At 34.4% G+C, this 17,393-nt stretch overlaps 1 protein-coding gene across 1 annotated transcript in view; it reads right to left on the bottom strand.

The window, feature by feature from the left end:
* Window positions 1-217: 217 nt before the first annotated feature.
* CPB (Subunits of heterodimeric actin filament capping protein Capz superfamily) overlaps window positions 218-17,393 on the bottom strand; it is a 68,334-nt gene continuing 51,158 nt past the window's right edge. The window contains exons 7-8 of the mRNA XM_089987640.1: window positions 556-651; window positions 218-472 (exon numbers count right to left, since the gene is read on the bottom strand). Of these exons, the coding sequence (XP_089843766.1) occupies window positions 377-472; window positions 556-651 (192 nt within the window). The 3' untranslated portion in view covers window positions 218-376. The remainder of the gene's footprint in view (window positions 473-555; window positions 652-17,393) is intronic.

The raw sequence follows: 17,393 nt of genomic DNA, 5'->3' as shown, positions 1-17,393 counted from the left end.
TACAAGTTGGTAAATAAAGACGTTCTATCCTCGCTCAGTTGAATTGACTAATACATATTCCTAGGCAACTAGTTCATCTGTTAACTTGCTAACTTGGAGATAGGTAATGCAGCAGCAATCTAAGATCCACAGAAAACCATCCGTTATGTACTATCAACCCTAGCAGACTGGTAGAAGGCAAGAAAAGTTGATCACACAAACAGGTAAGAGTGAAAAATAAGCAAAAAGTTTTGTAAGATATGACGATGAACTTTTACAAGCTAGATTTCTAAACATAGGAAAATGGAATTCGTATCACAAACGGATGACGGCCTTACAAATTTATATTGCAGCAGAACATAACCACATACAGGCAAACTAAACTCCCACCCAGCAGTTAGTCAACACGCAATCTTTCTGACTGTTGCAGAAGCATGCCATCAGGTGGGCGGCGCAATGTGAATACCATTTCTTTTGTCTTCCCAAAATAAACCTGTCAGTGGCATAACAGGTAACGGTAAGCATTGGAGCACAAACGAATACAGCATTATTACAAGTATAAAGGAGGGCATTTACCTGATCCAGTGAGTTTCTTAGCTTGCTCTCCATTTCCTCAATCATCCTTCCCATGTTACAGAGGTGGCCATCTGAAACTGAAAGGTCTAAAGCCATCTGCATCAAGAAAGAGATCTGTTGATTCTCAAAATAACACGTATCTGTGAATAAGAATTTTCAAACTGTAAAATCATATTTCTTTCCAGCTTCAACCTAATGAAATGCAAGAAACAAAAAAGTAGACCATAATAACATGATAATTTCCCATACTTTTTTTCTGAACACTTTGAAATATATGCATACATATATAAGCATGTACATATGAATGTGCATGTGTACATATGTATGCATGTATATATGGATGTGATCATGATGCATTGTCAGTGTCATGGAAATGCCTGATACTTTGCAAGATATTTGATCAGAGAGATTATGAATAGTAGACAAGATAAAAGGAGAATAGGTTGGTTCAGGTAAGACCTACAAGGGTCCAGCTTGGATTGAACCTATGAGGATTAATTCACGATCTATGATCAGATTTTTGGTAGACCAGGGATTCAACCTAGTTAGGTTTCTATGTAACTAGCTTGGATTCACATTAACCACAAAAGGGTCAGATGAGGGAAACATCCAGGTCAGGTCCATGTTTTAGTCTTCGCTCCAGGTTGACCATGAAGGATCCATGTGGTTTAAGTGGGGGCCCTGTTGGTTCAGGTCATACCTGGTGGTTCGTTTTTGCCAAATATGAGCTTAACAGAGATGTCATTGTCCTGTCTATAATCAGCACAAGTAGATGTAACACAAATAATACAGGTCTGTCAGCTAGAAACCTGACCGGGCCAAAGTTCAAAGAGGTGGGTCTGTGCCAAGTTGACCACAGGCTGCACCTGCATGGGTTAAAACTACATTAGAGCCATAGGGTGTGTTTGAATGGCAGAATACACTAGCCCGCTCGGCCGAGTGCAGCCTGCCATTGGTGGGCCTGACATCTGACATCAAAAGCAAGACTAGGAAGTCTAGCCAGAGCTGGATGGATTTGTAACATGAGTCCCACTTTGGCAGGATGCCATTGTTTCACCCCAAGGGATGTCAGCCTGGCTGGCAGCATCCCGGGTGCTAAAACACCCCCATAGGGTTCCTTTCTAGGTCCAACTCAAGTAGGTATGTATCAGATTGGATGATGTCCATATTGGTTAAATCTGTGTCACACTAAAACCAACATAACATAGGTTGAACCCATGAGAGCAATTTGATTGAACGAATTCTGCAATGGTGGGCCCACAACCACGTCAAATGTTGGACTCTTGCATCCACAAAAGTGCCTTGCATTTGCACCCCATTGGACGGGACGCATGAGTCGGACCTCTACCCTATGACTCTTGCATCCAAGATATAAGTTGGTTGGATCTTGTGTCCTATTCATGATGCAAATACCCCCTGAGGGTCAACCTGGATATAAGCTTGCATCCAGACCGTCAATTATGTACATAGGTGGGTTTGGACTCAATGCGACATGTACAAAACCATTGCACTTGCATTAGTTCCTATTTGATGTATTACCTTTCATTCTCATTGGACAGCAAAATTTTATATTGCAGCTATATGTTTATGCTGTTCACAGACCATGTCTCTATGAACACTGTGACCATATCAAATGTTGTTCGGCCAAAAATTTCAGAAACACAAAATTTAAAACTATGGAAAAATACATGATATTACAAAGCATAACTTTGAAGGTTCTGAAACATCAATATCTGAAAGTAATAATCTCATTCACACGACTTTGGTTGTTATTGTAGTCACCGCCCTATATTTAGCTTCCGTGGAAGATAAAGACACTTTCTGTTTTTTTCATCTCCAAGAAATGAGGAAATCACCTACAAACACACAAAAACCTATACTTGAGTGACGATTATTGGGATCTCCTCCCCGGTCAGAATTAGTATAAGCAATAAGATTTAAAGAGGATAAGAATAGCCCTTTAGATATAGTTTTCTTGATGTATCAAACTATTCTTAACACGACACTCACGTGAATTGATGTAGGCACGTGTTGAAACTGACTTGCAGTATGTACTGCATGCGCAATGTCTAGCTTGGTAATAGATAGGTACATTGATGATCCGATAAGTTGCCTATAAGGAATTGGATCATCTAATAAAATTTCATCTTCAACTCTCATTTTAGCATTTATCACTTCAGGAATATCAGCATATTTTGTGTCCGTGATTCTCGAACACGCAATAATATCAACTGCAAACTTGATTTGCGACAAAATGTACCCTTTTGGCGAGTATGCTACTTCAATTCTTAAAAAATATCTCAAAAAACCAAAGTCAGTCATATCAAAAGATTTTTTTAAGAATAATCTTAATTTCTTCAATTTCCTTCTGATCATTCTCAGTGATGATCATATCATCAACATACAAAAGCAGAATAATAAGTGAAGTACTTGTACAACTTACAAAAAGAGCAATGTCAGTATAACAGGATTTAAATCCAAGATTCAACACAGCTCCATTAAACCAATCATGCCATGCGTTAGAAGCTTGTTTAAGCCCATATAATGCTTTTTTGAAGACGAAAAACCATTCCATTTTCAATAGTCAAACTAGGAGAAGGATTCATGTAAACTTCTTCATTTAAATTTTCATTTAAAAAAGCGTTATTAACATCTAACTGATATATAGGTCATTTTCTAATGGATGCTACTGCAACTAGAGCCCTAGTTGTGGTCATGCGAACTAATGAGGCAAATGTTTCCTTATAAACTATGTCACACGGACTCGGCTAGGGAGGTGCCGCACCCGAGTCGACACGCCCCGACACGGGTGCGGACACGGGTGCGGCTTCGGACTCGGCCCGGACTCGGTCAACGCCGAGTCGGACTCGGTCAACGAGTCAAGGCCGAGTCCGTCCACATTTTGGACTCGGTCAACTTTGACCGAGTCCAAAAATGTCCATTTTTAAGACAAAAAAAACATTTTTTATATATCTTTTTTTTAATATATAACCAGACTGTGCAATGCAGTTGCACAGTCACAGACTGTGCAACTGCAACTGCACAGTCACTGCACACAGTCTGTGACTGTGCACAGTCTGCACAGTCACAGACTGCATTGCACAGACTGTGTGCACAGTCTGTGTGACTGTTTCACAACTTATGTAAAAATATGTATAAAACACGATAAAAGGTAACCCAACCATTTGAGGTAGCTAAATAAATGCTTTTCCAGTTTAAAAAAATACTAGTTTCACAAGTATTAGAAAAGCTAGCTTAAGAACTACCATAAAGAAATGGGAGTGCCAAATTGAAACTTTCGAAAAAATTAAGGTCATAGTTTTGGCTACTTAATTTACTGCAGACTTGAAGTTTACTATTACAAGTCAATTTAAATTATATATGTACAATGATAATATCCTTTTATCTTATATAGTTTTGGCTACTTAATTTTAATTGTTTACTAGAATTATTGTTATATATATATATATATAGCCGAGTCCCCGTGTCCAAAAATTTTGAAATTGCGCCGCACCCATGTCGCACCCGCACCCATGTGACATAGCTTATAATCTATTTCATATTCCTGAGAATATCCTTTTGCAACTAATATTGCTTTATATCTTTCTAGGGACTCGTCACTCTTTGTTTAGACTTTAAATACCCATCTACATCCTATTGTTTTTTTTTCTTAAAAAAAGGTTGAAGTATAGGCCTTGTATAATGCATCTAATTATATTTTCATAGCTTTTAGACATTCTTTTATGTTTTTGGCTTCTTTATAGTTAGATGGTCTATGATATAAATGAATTGCTAGAAGGCATGCCGTACAGTTTGGAGAGAAGGATTCATAAAAGACAAACCTATTTGGAGGCCTATGTATCCGTTCAAATCTTCTAACACTAAACTCTTCAACATTTGTTGGTTGACTATACTTTTCAAAAGCACATGGATGCTTGTGATCGTTGCAAAAATTTTCTTTTTTCGTTTTTTTAGGGAAAAAAGAGAAAAACTCTCGCAAGGTCTCACTTGACCTTTTGTAAAGATATTTTGAAATTACTCGCCTCCGTTTTAAAATTTGCGGAAAAATAAAAAGACGGAATTCGCTCGTCTGTACGAGGTTCAATCGTTCCTTGCGCCTTTACCAGGGGTAATCGAACCAAGGATCGAATTTATGCCTTTGCTTTGCCTAAATTTATCTAAGAAATTATTTTAAGTCCTAAATGCACATTGAATCAGGCTTGTGCTATGATTTTGAGTTTGAGAATGTGTATGCTTTTAAAAAAAATTCAGAAATCTGAATTTTCCAAGTGATTTTGAAATTGAATTCAAAGTCAAGTTTTGAAATTTGAGATCTGAATTGAATTTAAACTAGAAAATCGAAATTCCAAGTTTGATTTCTGAATTGAGAATTGAATTCAGAAATCAAACTTGGAATTATATTTGGAATTTTAGGATTAGAAGTTCAAAAAGAAAATTCGAAATTTAATTTGGAATAAAAATTGAGATTTGAAATGAAATTCAAGATTAAGAATTGAAGTTTTAGAATGGAAAATTTGAAATTGAATTTAAAATGAAAATAGAATTCAAAACTTGGAATTTAAAAGAAATAAAGAACTGAATTCAATATTTGAAAATGAAATTCAAGGTAAAAATTTTGAAATTTGAAAATGGAAAGTAAAATTGATATTTAAAATTGAAATAAATCAACATTTGAAATTTGGAAATTAAAATTAAAACTTGGAATTGAAAATGAAATTCAAAATTAAATTTAGAAATTCAAAAATGGGAAGTTTAGAAAAATAAGAATCGAAAATTGGAATTTGAAAATTAGTATTTGAAATAGGATTTAAAGTTAAATGGAATTGGAAATGAAATTGAAAAATAAATTTGAATTTATGAATGGAAATCGAAAATGACTTTGAATTTAGAAAGGAAAATTGTTTTTGAAAATTATTTCGAAAAGCACTTGAAATCTGAAATAAACTTGAAATAATTTAAAAGAAAATGATGTAATTCTATCTTAAATAATGAATGCATTAAAATAATTTGTTGGAATTTAAAAGCAAATTTCATTCTTTAATAGAATTAAAACAAGATTAAATTTTAATATATTCATGACTATGTTCACAAACATATTCTAATTTAATCTTTATTTAAATTCTAATAAAGAATGAAATTAATTTTTGTGTCTTTATAGAATTAAAATTAAATTAAATTTTCATATATTTATGACTATGACCACGAATATACTTCAATTTAATATTTATTTTTAGATTCTAATAAAGGGAGAAAATGCATTTTCCTTGAAATATGATGATTTTTAAAAAAGACTAAAGAGTGTAAGTCGATTTCTATATTTTAATAAAGAATAATAATTCTAAGTATTATTCATATTCCGACTATGGTCGTAAATACGAACTCTACTTAGTTTTATTTATCCTTTATTAAATAGTGCACGTGTCATTCGTGTTTTCTATAGTGAATTTCTTAAAAAGAAAAGAAAAATGAATAAAATACATCAATTATGAAATTTAATCTAAATGCTCATTCATTCTAAACTAAGCATAAAATAAAATTCTCATTAATGTATTACAACCATGGTTGCCAGTTGAGGAAGCGGGAGCGGGAAGCGATACGGGAAGCGGGAGCGGGAAGCGAGGCACTTTCAAAATTTTAGGAAGCGGGGAAGCGTGGGACCACTTAGGAGCGATTCGGGAAGCGTCTCGGAAGCGACCTAGGAAGCGTCTCGGAAGCGAGGGGGAAGCGAAAAAAATAAAAATAAAAAATAAAAAATACAAAAAATTTGAAAAAACAGGGAAGCGAGGGGGAAGCGTGGGGGAAGCGAGGGGGAAGCGTGGGGGAAGCGTTGGGGAAGCGATGGGGAAGCGTGGGGGAAGCGCGCTTCCCATTAAAGGGAAGCGCGTCCCCCATTAAAGGGAAACACGTCCCCCATTAAAGGGAAGCGTGCTTCCCAAAAAAGGGGGACGCTTCCCCCCACGCTTCGGAAGCGCGACGTTTCGCGCTTCCGAAGCGCGCTTCGGGGAAGCGCGCTTCCCCTTTTAGCTAGGCGCTTCCGGTAACTCTGATTACAACACTTGAATGAATTTACATTAATTGAAAGTAAGGAAAAGGAAAATCTTGTAAAATGAGCAAAATTGTTAGAAATAAATGTAGGCATTTATGGATTTTCTTCAATTATTGAAAAATTGAGAAAAATCCATAGTTTAGCTTTTTTATGCCCCGAAAAATGAAAGAAAAATCCATAAACATATTAGAAATTGATGAAATTTGATTTGAAGGTTCTTAATAACCTTAAAAGTATCCTAGAATCGAAAAATGCAGAAAAAGTTTGGAGGAAACCCCAAATTTGAGCTTTTTTATCCAAGTAAAACAAGATATTTCAAAATTGAGATATGTAAATCGACCCTGTCAAATATTTCGAATGAATGGAAGCCTAAAACAACTCAAATTGAGCTGAAAATTGATTTCATGGATTCCTAACTCTTCAAGGAAGCATCTCCCTTTTACAGATATCGAAAAACATTTTTAAAACTCGAGATACGATTCAAACATTGAGAAATAAATTTTGAAATCAGGAAATTGATCTTTGACAGACAAGTTTCTGTAATTTTTGAATTTCAGGGGCTAAACTGATTCAATTGATCCCAAATTTGTGGGAGAAGTTGCTCAGTTCAACCATGAAACTTTTCCAATTTACAGATCTAGAAAATAATCTCCCATTGAGGAGATCCCATCTGATCAAGTTGGTCAAGAATATGTAAAAGCCTGTAAAAGAAAAATCAACAAGTTTCTAATTTTTTATTCGAATGACAGATGAAAACTTAATGAAAATTTCTGAAAATTGCCATGCATAAATTAGACATTCTAAAAAGAAAACTCCTTTTTACATATCTAAAAATGATCTCCCATTAGGGAGATATGAATGCAACAAGTTGGTTTTAAGTCTAAGCAATGCCCGAATTTGAAAAGAGACAGTGTCTTGACTTAAAATGCAAAAGAAATAGAAATACTCCATAGAAATGGCTGAAAATTTACATGAAGAAACTAGACATGCAGATGAAGATCCTTTTTACAGATCTCAAAAATGATCGCCCATTAGGGAGATATGACTCTGACAAAATGGACAAAATTCTGAACCACTAAAATGACACAGAGTTACAGGGTCATGGTTTTCGACCAAAATCAGATATCAAAACACCATATAAATTGATGAAAATTTACATGAAGAAACTAGATTCAATGCTGAAGATTTTCCTTTTTACAGATTTGAAAGATCATCTCTAGTTAAGGAGAAATCACTCCAACAAGTTGGTCTAATTTTAGGAAAAATTCGGACGAGACCAAATGATAGGGTCTGAATCCCAATTTTTTTATAAATCAAACCAGCTCAGATTGATCTGGTTTTTGGTGTGGATCCCGAAAACATACTAATAAAAATGTGATAAAAATATCAGATCAAAATAAGACCTAATTATATGCGAAATGATGAGAGCAAAAACGGACCAGAATCAAAAATATCATATCAACACAATTGAATGGAATAAAATCTCATAAGTGATTTGATCCAATGATCAAACATGAGATCTACCATTCTAGATCATAGATGATTATGAAAATGATATAAAAACATAAATAAAAGCATCTAAAATAAAATTAAAAGCATTGGGGCATAAATTGAAATTGATTTAGCCTCTTGAATATGAAATTTGATCTATTGAAGATCAAATCTCATAATTCTAATGGCTTTTGCAAAATGAAAAGAAATGTAAATCAAATTAAATTAATGAAGAAGAAGAGAATTACCTTACACCAAAGAAGGACGATGAAGAGGAGGATGCTCCAATAATGGCGCCAACTCCAAAGAGGAAGGAAGGGGAGAGGGAGGAAGAAGAAGAGAAAGAGAGAATTCTTTTTTATTCTATCAATTTCTCAAATCTTCAAATTATAAAAGAGAGAGACCCCCAAGGGGTCTATTTATAGTTGAGATTGGGGATAGTTTAAGACAAAATGATAGATATAGGACTAAAAAATCTCAAAAAGGTGGTGCCAAACCCATGTGGGCATTTCCTTTTTTTCCAAATGGATGGAATTGCCATTTTAGAAAATTTTTGACACATGGCACCCTGTCTTGCACATGGGTGCACATGTGGCAAAGGGGGCTCATATGGGGTTGGCACCAACCCCATGTGGTCTTTCTTCTTTTGTTAAATGGGCAAGAATGCCTTTTTGTGAAAAAGGTTGACACATGGCACCCACTTGCAAGAGGGTGCCCATGTGAGTCCTTTTTGGGTTTTAAAGATGGGCAAAATGGCCATTTTTTTGGAAATTTGACACATGGCATCACCTTGTGGGTGATGCTCATGTGGGTTTTTAAAAGCAAATGGGTTTTTAAAGGTTTTGTAAAACGATTTTTATTTTTTTGTTTTGAAAATACCAAGTGGCGCCCCTCTTTGAAAACAACATTTTTTATTTTTGGATTTTGAAATTAAGATAAAAAGGAAAATGAAATATGAGAAATAAAAAGGGAATTTGGAAATAATTGGATTTCAAAAATCCAAATTTGGCGAAAACTGGATCCAGATTGATTTTTTTTTTAGAATTTTTGCAAAAATACTGATTTTGGTTTCTGAAATTTCAAAGATTATCTTGAAATTAGGGATAAAAATTTGATTTTGATTTTAAATTTGAAATCTCCAAATTGACTTTGAATAAAAATTAGATTTTGAAACTGGATCTGGATCCATTTTGGCATTTTTGAAATCCAAACTGAATTTTGAACTGGATCTAGGGTGTTTTTCAAAGGATTTTTGCAAAATGATGGATTTTAATTTGAAACCCAAAGATTGATTTTGAAATTAGGATAAAATTGAGTTTTTGAAAAGGATCTGGATCTGAGATTTTGAAAAAATTTGGATCTGGATCTCGATTTGAAGGAAATTGGTTCAAAAAATGGAAATCAAACCTTGAATATGGATTTCTGAAGAATTGAAAATGGAAAAAGGCCCAAATTCATAATAAAATTAGGATTTTGATTTTGGATCTTGGATCCAATTCCAAGAATGGAATTGAATCTTGGATCTGAATGAGAAATCAGGAAGTGAAATTGCATCTCAAATGTTAAATGAATCTTAGTTCAGAAATTTGATTGAATTGAACTTTTGAATGGATCCAGACTTAAATGGATCTGAAATGGTTTAATTGGATCCTGGATATCTGATGAGATATTCCAGGTTCAAAGAATGAAATGGGACTCTGGATATGGATTTCTGAATGAATCAGATGGAAAATCCAGGTTCGGAAAGAAATTAGACACCAGATCCAGTATTTGATCCAATATCCGACTTGAAATGGATCGGATCTCAGATATGGATAAGATATTACATGAAGGAATTGATCCGAGTCCGAATTAGGACTTGTCTCAATTCAGAAAAATGTCAGAAACAGTGTCCTGAAGAAATTTGTATTTTTTTGTTTTCGCCCTGTAGGGGGTAGAAATACGGTACATAACTGATCTGAACTAATTTAAGCTGGATTGGAGCGAAATGAACTGAATCAGTAGCCAATTATACTCAGATGAACTAATGTCGGAGCTAAATCACTAGCTCAACCAACTGGAGTCAGCTCGATCTAGACTGTATTGAGCTCAAGCGAGCTAAAATGAGTTCAAATGAGATGAAACAAAGGTCTGAGTGTGAAAAAGTGACTTTGAACTGGAACCGAGCGGTTCGAACTCCTGGTGAACTTAGATCAGACTCACTGGGATGGGATCTACTGGATTTGACTGACTCGGGGATAGTTTGGTTAAGATTTGAGCTAAAATGAGCTTATTTTGCCTGAAACGCGCTAAATTAACTGAAATGGTCAGAAATGATAAGGAATTGCTCATTGTGAGCTTAGAGGAGTTAAAAATGACAGACACTCTAACCCTTCTGATCTTGAGATGAGTTTGGCTAAACCTAACTGACGAAAAGTCTAAGTGTGACCTAAGGGTAAAATGGTAATTTTATTGGCTAAACAAGGTAAACTAGTCTCTAAACTGGGATAAACCTAGGGGTGAGACTCGATATTGCCCTGCAGGGAACTAGCATCTATGAAACGAAGGTGTCTGGAATGGACTTAGAAAATTTTGGGTGTTTATAATGTTCCCTGTTATCTCGTCTAGATTATTGTAAAAGGTTATGAGTTGGTTCTCTTTCTTCACTTGGTCTATTAATTGACTCAAAATTATCAATATCATCATTATCAATAATTTTATTATTTAATTTAGGTAACAAATCAAATAAGAAGGTATACTCGGATTCTTCCTTAGGTTTTTCAAGATCAAATCTATTTTCATTTTCAAAAAATGTTACATTTCTAGAGACATAAAATTTATCATTTATTGGATCATAGCATCGATAGTCTTTTTTATTTTTGACATATCCAAGAAAAACACATTTTATAGCTTTAGGAAAGAGTTTATTATATTTTTCAAGAATCACAAAACATTTATATCTAAAGACCCTTAGCCTTTTCAAATCAGAAGAGATTTTAAAAAGTTTTTCAACTGGAGATTTGTTTTCAAAAGTTTGAGAAGGCATTTTATTTATTAGGGTCCTAGTAGTTTCAATAATCTTTTATGCCAAAGATCTAAATTAATTTCCTTGTATTGCTCAATAGGGGCATTTTGGTCTTTTATGTATATATAATAAGTTGTTTATTATAAACAACTTATCTTTTTTTATTTTTTTATTTCTTATTTTCTTTTTTCTTTTTTCTTTTTCCTTTTTTTCTTTTTTATTTTTTACTTTTTGAGCATTGGGCCCCCACCTTGGAGTCGTTGGAGCCCCAACGGTCATATTTATGACAGTTGGGAGCCTCCGAACAACTCCAAGGGTGGGAAGCTCTCAATGGCTCCTCCTCCCCTTGTTTGTGTTCCGCTTAATTCATTATATGGTATCAAAGCTATTTGGGTTTTCTTGATCTTAGAAGCATTCTTCTTGTGGTGGTTAAAGATCGTGACAAAGGTACTTTCACTTTCTTGTCTCAATCTTTTTCTTATCGTCATGGAGCATGAATCAAGAGTGGAGCTTTCCTTCAAGCTTAATGGATCAAATTACATAATATGGGCATCGGCTATGAAAAATAATCTAAGTGGGAAGAAACTTTGGGGCTTTGTAATGGGAACCTCTCTTAAACCATCTTTGAAACTCACCAAAGTTGAAGAAGGTGTTGAAAAAGCTCTCATTGGGGATGATCGTCTTAAAGCCATTCATGATCATCAAATAAAAGTAGAAGATTGGGAAAGTAACCACGCTAAGATTTTAGCGTGGTTTATGAACAATGTCGACATAAGAATATGTGTCAACATTGGTAAGTTTAAAAGAGCCAATGAAGCTTGGTTCTTTCTTAAGGGTATGTATACCCAAAAGAATTTTGCTAGACAATATTTTTGTCAAGATAAAATTAGATCCACTAAACAAGGGAACATGTGTCTTCGTGATTACTTTAGTACCTTGTCCCGTCTTTGGGATGAATTAGCTCTTCTTGAGCCTAAATGGGTGGCTCCCGAATATATTGAAATGAGAAAAGAACAAATTGAAAACGAGCACTTTTTCTAATTCCTTCATGGTGTAAGACCGGAATTTGAACAAGGGCATCCCTCCATATGAGCAAGGATATGTCTATTGAAGATGCTCTTGCCGAAGTATGCCAAGAATAAACCTATCTTGGCATGACCAATAAGAATGATGATATTTTGGCTATTACTAGGCCGTGTTCCAATGTAAAAACCTATAAACCACCTCACTTCGCAAAACCTAACAACTATCACTTGCCATTATTGTAATGAACCGGGACATATTAGATAGGAATGTCCTAAGCTCAAGGGTAAAGTTGCTTCTGTTAGTAAAGTCATACCTAAGAAAGAAGAAGCATGCAAAAGTGGAGGAGATATTAAAGATACGCTTATTCAAATATCGGAGGCACTCCATCAACTTCGAGTGTCGCCATTGCATCATCCTCATCTCTTCCAGGTATGTGGATTCTTGACTCAGGTGCCTCCTTTCATATGACACCTCATAAGAATGTACTTTATAAAATTTATTCTAATTCTTGCTCATCTTATGTTTCAACAGCCGATGGAACTTCTTTAAAAATAAAAAGTATTGAAACACTTTATTCAAATCATTCTAAAAAAAATTTAGTTCCAAAAGTAAGGGTGGTTCAACGTACAGGATCTCCAGTCAGAGAAGTTGATTGAGCAAGGTCATAGGAGGGGCGATCTTTATTTTATGAATTTTTGTCTCTTTCACCCAAGTCATTTTGTAATTTTGTAAATGTCAAAAGCATTAATGTTTGGCATAAGAGACTTGGCTATCCTAGCTTTTCAAACATGACTCTTTTCTCTTTTTTGAGAAATACATATAATGAAAAAGACATAGCTTATCTAAGGCTTGTTGGGTGCAGGATCTCCAATCAGGGAAGCTGATTGGGGAAGGCCATAGAAGAGGAGATCTTTACTATATGGATTCTTTATGTTTACTTGAAAACTGTAATGAAGTAAGCGAAAATACAAATATTAACTGTAAAACACTTACAAGTCCAACAATGGACAAAAACAAAGGCAAATACACAAGCACTTTAAGTGTACACGCATAAATCCACAAAGGGATAATGCCAAAAGGCAAAAAGAATAATATTATTTAGAGAATGAGTGGGAGAGTAATACATAAAGTGAAGGGGGAACACCCCAATATATACACAAAGAAGGGGAGGAGGAGCCATTGGGAGCTCCCCACCGATAGAGTTGTTGGGGAGCTCCCAACGACTCCAAGGTGGGGGGCCCCAATGCTCAAAAACTAAAAAATAAAAAAAAGGAAAAAGAAAATAAAAAATAAAAAAAGATCAATTGTTTCTAATAAACAACTTATTATACATACAAAAAGACCAAAATGCCCCTATCATGCAATATAAATAAATTATAATATATATATATATTTAACACTCCCCCTCAAACTTTATGGAGAAAACCGAAAGTTTGCTCAGAAGAAAGAGAAAATAAGGAGTAGGAAGAGCTTTGGTAAAGAAGTCGACCAACTGATATTTCAAGGTGACAGGACAATGTAATAGTTCTTTTTAAATATTCATCACGAACATAATGGCAATCCATGCTCCTACCACCGTGCTCATGGAAAGTATGATTGTTTGCAATATAGATTGCACATTTGTTGTCACAACACATCTTTGATGGAGTTGAAATGACGATACCCATATCACTGATAAGACTTTTAAGCCACACAATCTCCATTGTTGTTGTGGCCATGGCACGATATTCGGCTTCAGTTGATGATAGAGATACCTTTTGTTGGTTTTTACATCTCCAAGAAATTAGCGAATCTCCTAAAAAATACAAAAGCCAATAATTGAGATTTTATTATTTGGATTGCCACCCCAATCAGCATCAGCATAAGCAGTTAAATCAAAATATAAGAAGAGGATAAGAAAAGCCCCTTTGAGACAATGTTTTTAATATAGCGTGCAATCCTCATTACTGCTGCCATGGGCACGGTGGTAGGAGCATGCTGAAACTGGCTTACCGCATTAACATCATGAGCAATATCAGGTCGGGTGATGGAGAGATAAGTAAGATATTCGATTAATTGACTATATGGAGTAGGATTTTCAAGTAAAACATCATCCTCGAGTCTTAATTTAGCATTTATAACTTCTGGGGTCTCCACCTTTTTATCTGAGATTCCCGACTTGGCACAAATGTCAGCAGCTAACTTTATTTGAGAGAGAATATATCCTCTAGGGAAGTAGGTCACTTCAATGCCTAAAAAATATCTCAAGAAACCCAAGTCAGACATATCAAAAGTTTTCTTTAAGATTGTTTTAATTTCAATCACTCCTTTGTCATTTCTTGTGATGACATTAACATATAGAAGAAGAATCACAATAGTATCACCTATTTTCTTGACAAAGAGAGCAGTATAACAAGAGATGAATCTCAAATTAATCAATACATTAGTAAATTTGTCATACCAAGCCTTTGGGGCTTTGTTTAAGACCATACACGACCTTTTTTAATTTTAAAACTTTTTCATTTAAATTCACCCCTAGAGGAGGTTCCATGTAGACTTCCTCCCCAAGATCTCTATTCAAAAAGGTATTTTTAACATCTAATTGAAAAAGGTATTTCAAATTCCATAGCTTCATTTCAATGAGGATATTGTTTGGCATCTTTATAATTAGATAGTTAGTAAGAGAGAAGAGTTATTAGACATGCTCTAAAGTTCGGAGAAAATGAGTCATATAACATAAATCTACTTGGTGCATTAGAAATACGATTAGATTTTCTAGGACACTTCTAAAGCTATATTTTGTGAGAATTTGTCAAGAGCACAAGGATGATTACCTCCTCTCCGTCTAGTATGCACGTGTATTACTTGATACATGTTACATGCAAATTTTCATGTTGACTGCCTTCATCATCAAGAGAATGTTCATTATTAGAATCATTGTCAAAAGATTTGAAAACCTCATTAGACTTATCATTTCTTGGCAATAAATCAAATAGAAATGAATAATCAATGTTCTCTCTTGATTCTTTACTTTCAAATCCATTTTCATTTTCATTTTCATTTTCATTTTCATTTTCAATAAAAGTAACATCCTTTGAAATATAAAGTTTGTTACTTATTGGATCAAAACACTGGTATCCTTTTTTATTTTCTCCATAGCCTAAGAAAACGCACTCAATGGCTTTTGGAGATAGTTTATCATTTTTATGAGTAATAACATAACACCTACAACCAAAGATTCTGAGTCTTTTAAAATCGAGTCATCCTAAAAACCTTTTCAAATGGAAAAACATTGTTTAAAGAGATTAAAAGAGTTCTATTAATTAAGTTGAAGTTAGGACGGCTTCGGCCCAAAAGTTTTTTGGAACATTCTTCGAAATTAAAAGAGTCCTAGTGGTTTCAATTATTTGTCTATGTTTTCTTTCCGCTAACTCATTTTTTTGTGGAGTTCTAGGGCAAGACCTTTGATGACAAATTTCATTTTGTTTTAAGTAGTTCTGAAAAATATTAGATATATATTCTCCTCCCGAATCTAATCTTAGAATAAAAAGATTACTTAAAAATTGATTTTTAATCATTATATGAAATTCTTTAAAGAAAGAAAACACATCGGATTTATGATTTAGAAAATAAATTCATGTGTATCTAGTAAAATGATCAACAAAAATTACATAATATGAGTAACCTCCTTTGATAAGATTGGTGAGGAACCCCATACATCCAAATGATGAGAAGAATACTTTACAACCATAATCAAAAATTTGAGATACAGAAAAAAGGTTTAAATCTAATTTTGAAATAACCCTCACATTTAGAACAAAAAAATCAAATATTGTTGAGGTTTTCTATACTTTTAACTTTTAAAGAAATACCATCGGTGGTTGACACACACGAAAAATATGAATTAGTGCAATCGGATAATAGAGACTCATTATGAGTCATGTGAAAAGAGTCCCGAATCTAAAATCCAAAAAGACTTACCCGGAAGAGAAGAAGAGGAGATGGCAGCACCGGATGTAGGAGTAGCTTTTAGAATTTGTGAGACGGCCTCCACTATGTGGGCAATTGTTAAATCATTGAAGTTGTCACCTTTCTTTGATTCTTGAGGTTCTTCACTTATTGTGGTCACTTTCTTGAGCTTGAGACAATTTGGTCTTATATGCCTCAGTTATTTACAATGATGACAAGTAATTTTTTCCTTGTATCGTCCCATATTATGTCCTCCGTTGAATTTTCTTTCAAAATGAGGTGGTTTATAAGTTTTTACAAAAAATTTGGGTCTTGATACGGCATGAACCTCGTCATTAGATTTGTGCATTCCAAGTCTTGTTTCTTCTTAACAAATTTGAGCAAAAGCCTCACTTATAGAAGGAGTTGAAGTCCTATGAAAGAGTGAGGACATAACTTGCTCAAATTCTGGTCGAAGACCATATAGAAAAAAGAAAAGGTTTTCTCTTTTAACTTGTAATTTTCTCATTTCAATAACTGAACCTTCCCATTTTGGTTCTAACATAACTAGTTCATCCCAAACAGGAGATAAGATATCATAAAAGTCTCTTACACTTTTATCTCCTTGTTTGATATTACGTACCTTGTCTTAAAGATAATATAGCCTAACCATATCTTTTTTAATGAAGGTACTCTTTAGGAAGATCCATGCATTGCATGCCCTTTTAAATTTGATAATGTTTGTGGTGATCTTGAACTCCATGGTATTTGTTGGAGCAAACGCCCAGTCTTGAGGCCAGCAACAGCTAATTGATAAACCCAAAAAAAGGATGAGAGAGAGAGTGTACTTATTATTCATTGATCCCTAATCCCTTTAAATAGGGATTAGTCAAAGAAAGATTCACAAAAAGAGACATAATTTAACTTAATTATGTATGACTACCCAAACTTATAAATATTACTTTTTAACACTCCCTCTAGAGCTGGAGCATATATATCTATCATGCTAGGCTTGTCACAACATCTGAAAAAACTGGCACTTACAAGAGGTTTGGTAAACACATCTGCAACCTATTCCTCTGAAGCCACATGACTAGTAGAGATATGTCCCGTCTGCACTAAGTCGCGTATATAGTGGCAATCAACTTCAATGTGTTTTGTCCTCTCGTGAAACACAGGATTGTTAGCTATATAGGTGGTTGCTCTATTATCACACATCAACATTGGGGCAGGAATCTTCACTTGTAAATCTCTGAGAATAGATCTAACCCATATCATTTCAACAGCAGTTTGAGCCATAGCTCTATATTCTGATTCAGCACT

Source organism: Nuphar pumila, chromosome 14 (assembly GCF_984573655.1).
Source record: "Nuphar pumila chromosome 14, dmNupPumi1.hap1.1, whole genome shotgun sequence".
Lineage (NCBI taxonomy): Eukaryota > Viridiplantae > Streptophyta > Magnoliopsida > Nymphaeales > Nymphaeaceae > Nuphar > Nuphar pumila.
This window is presented reverse-complemented; position numbering and strand designations above follow the sequence as displayed.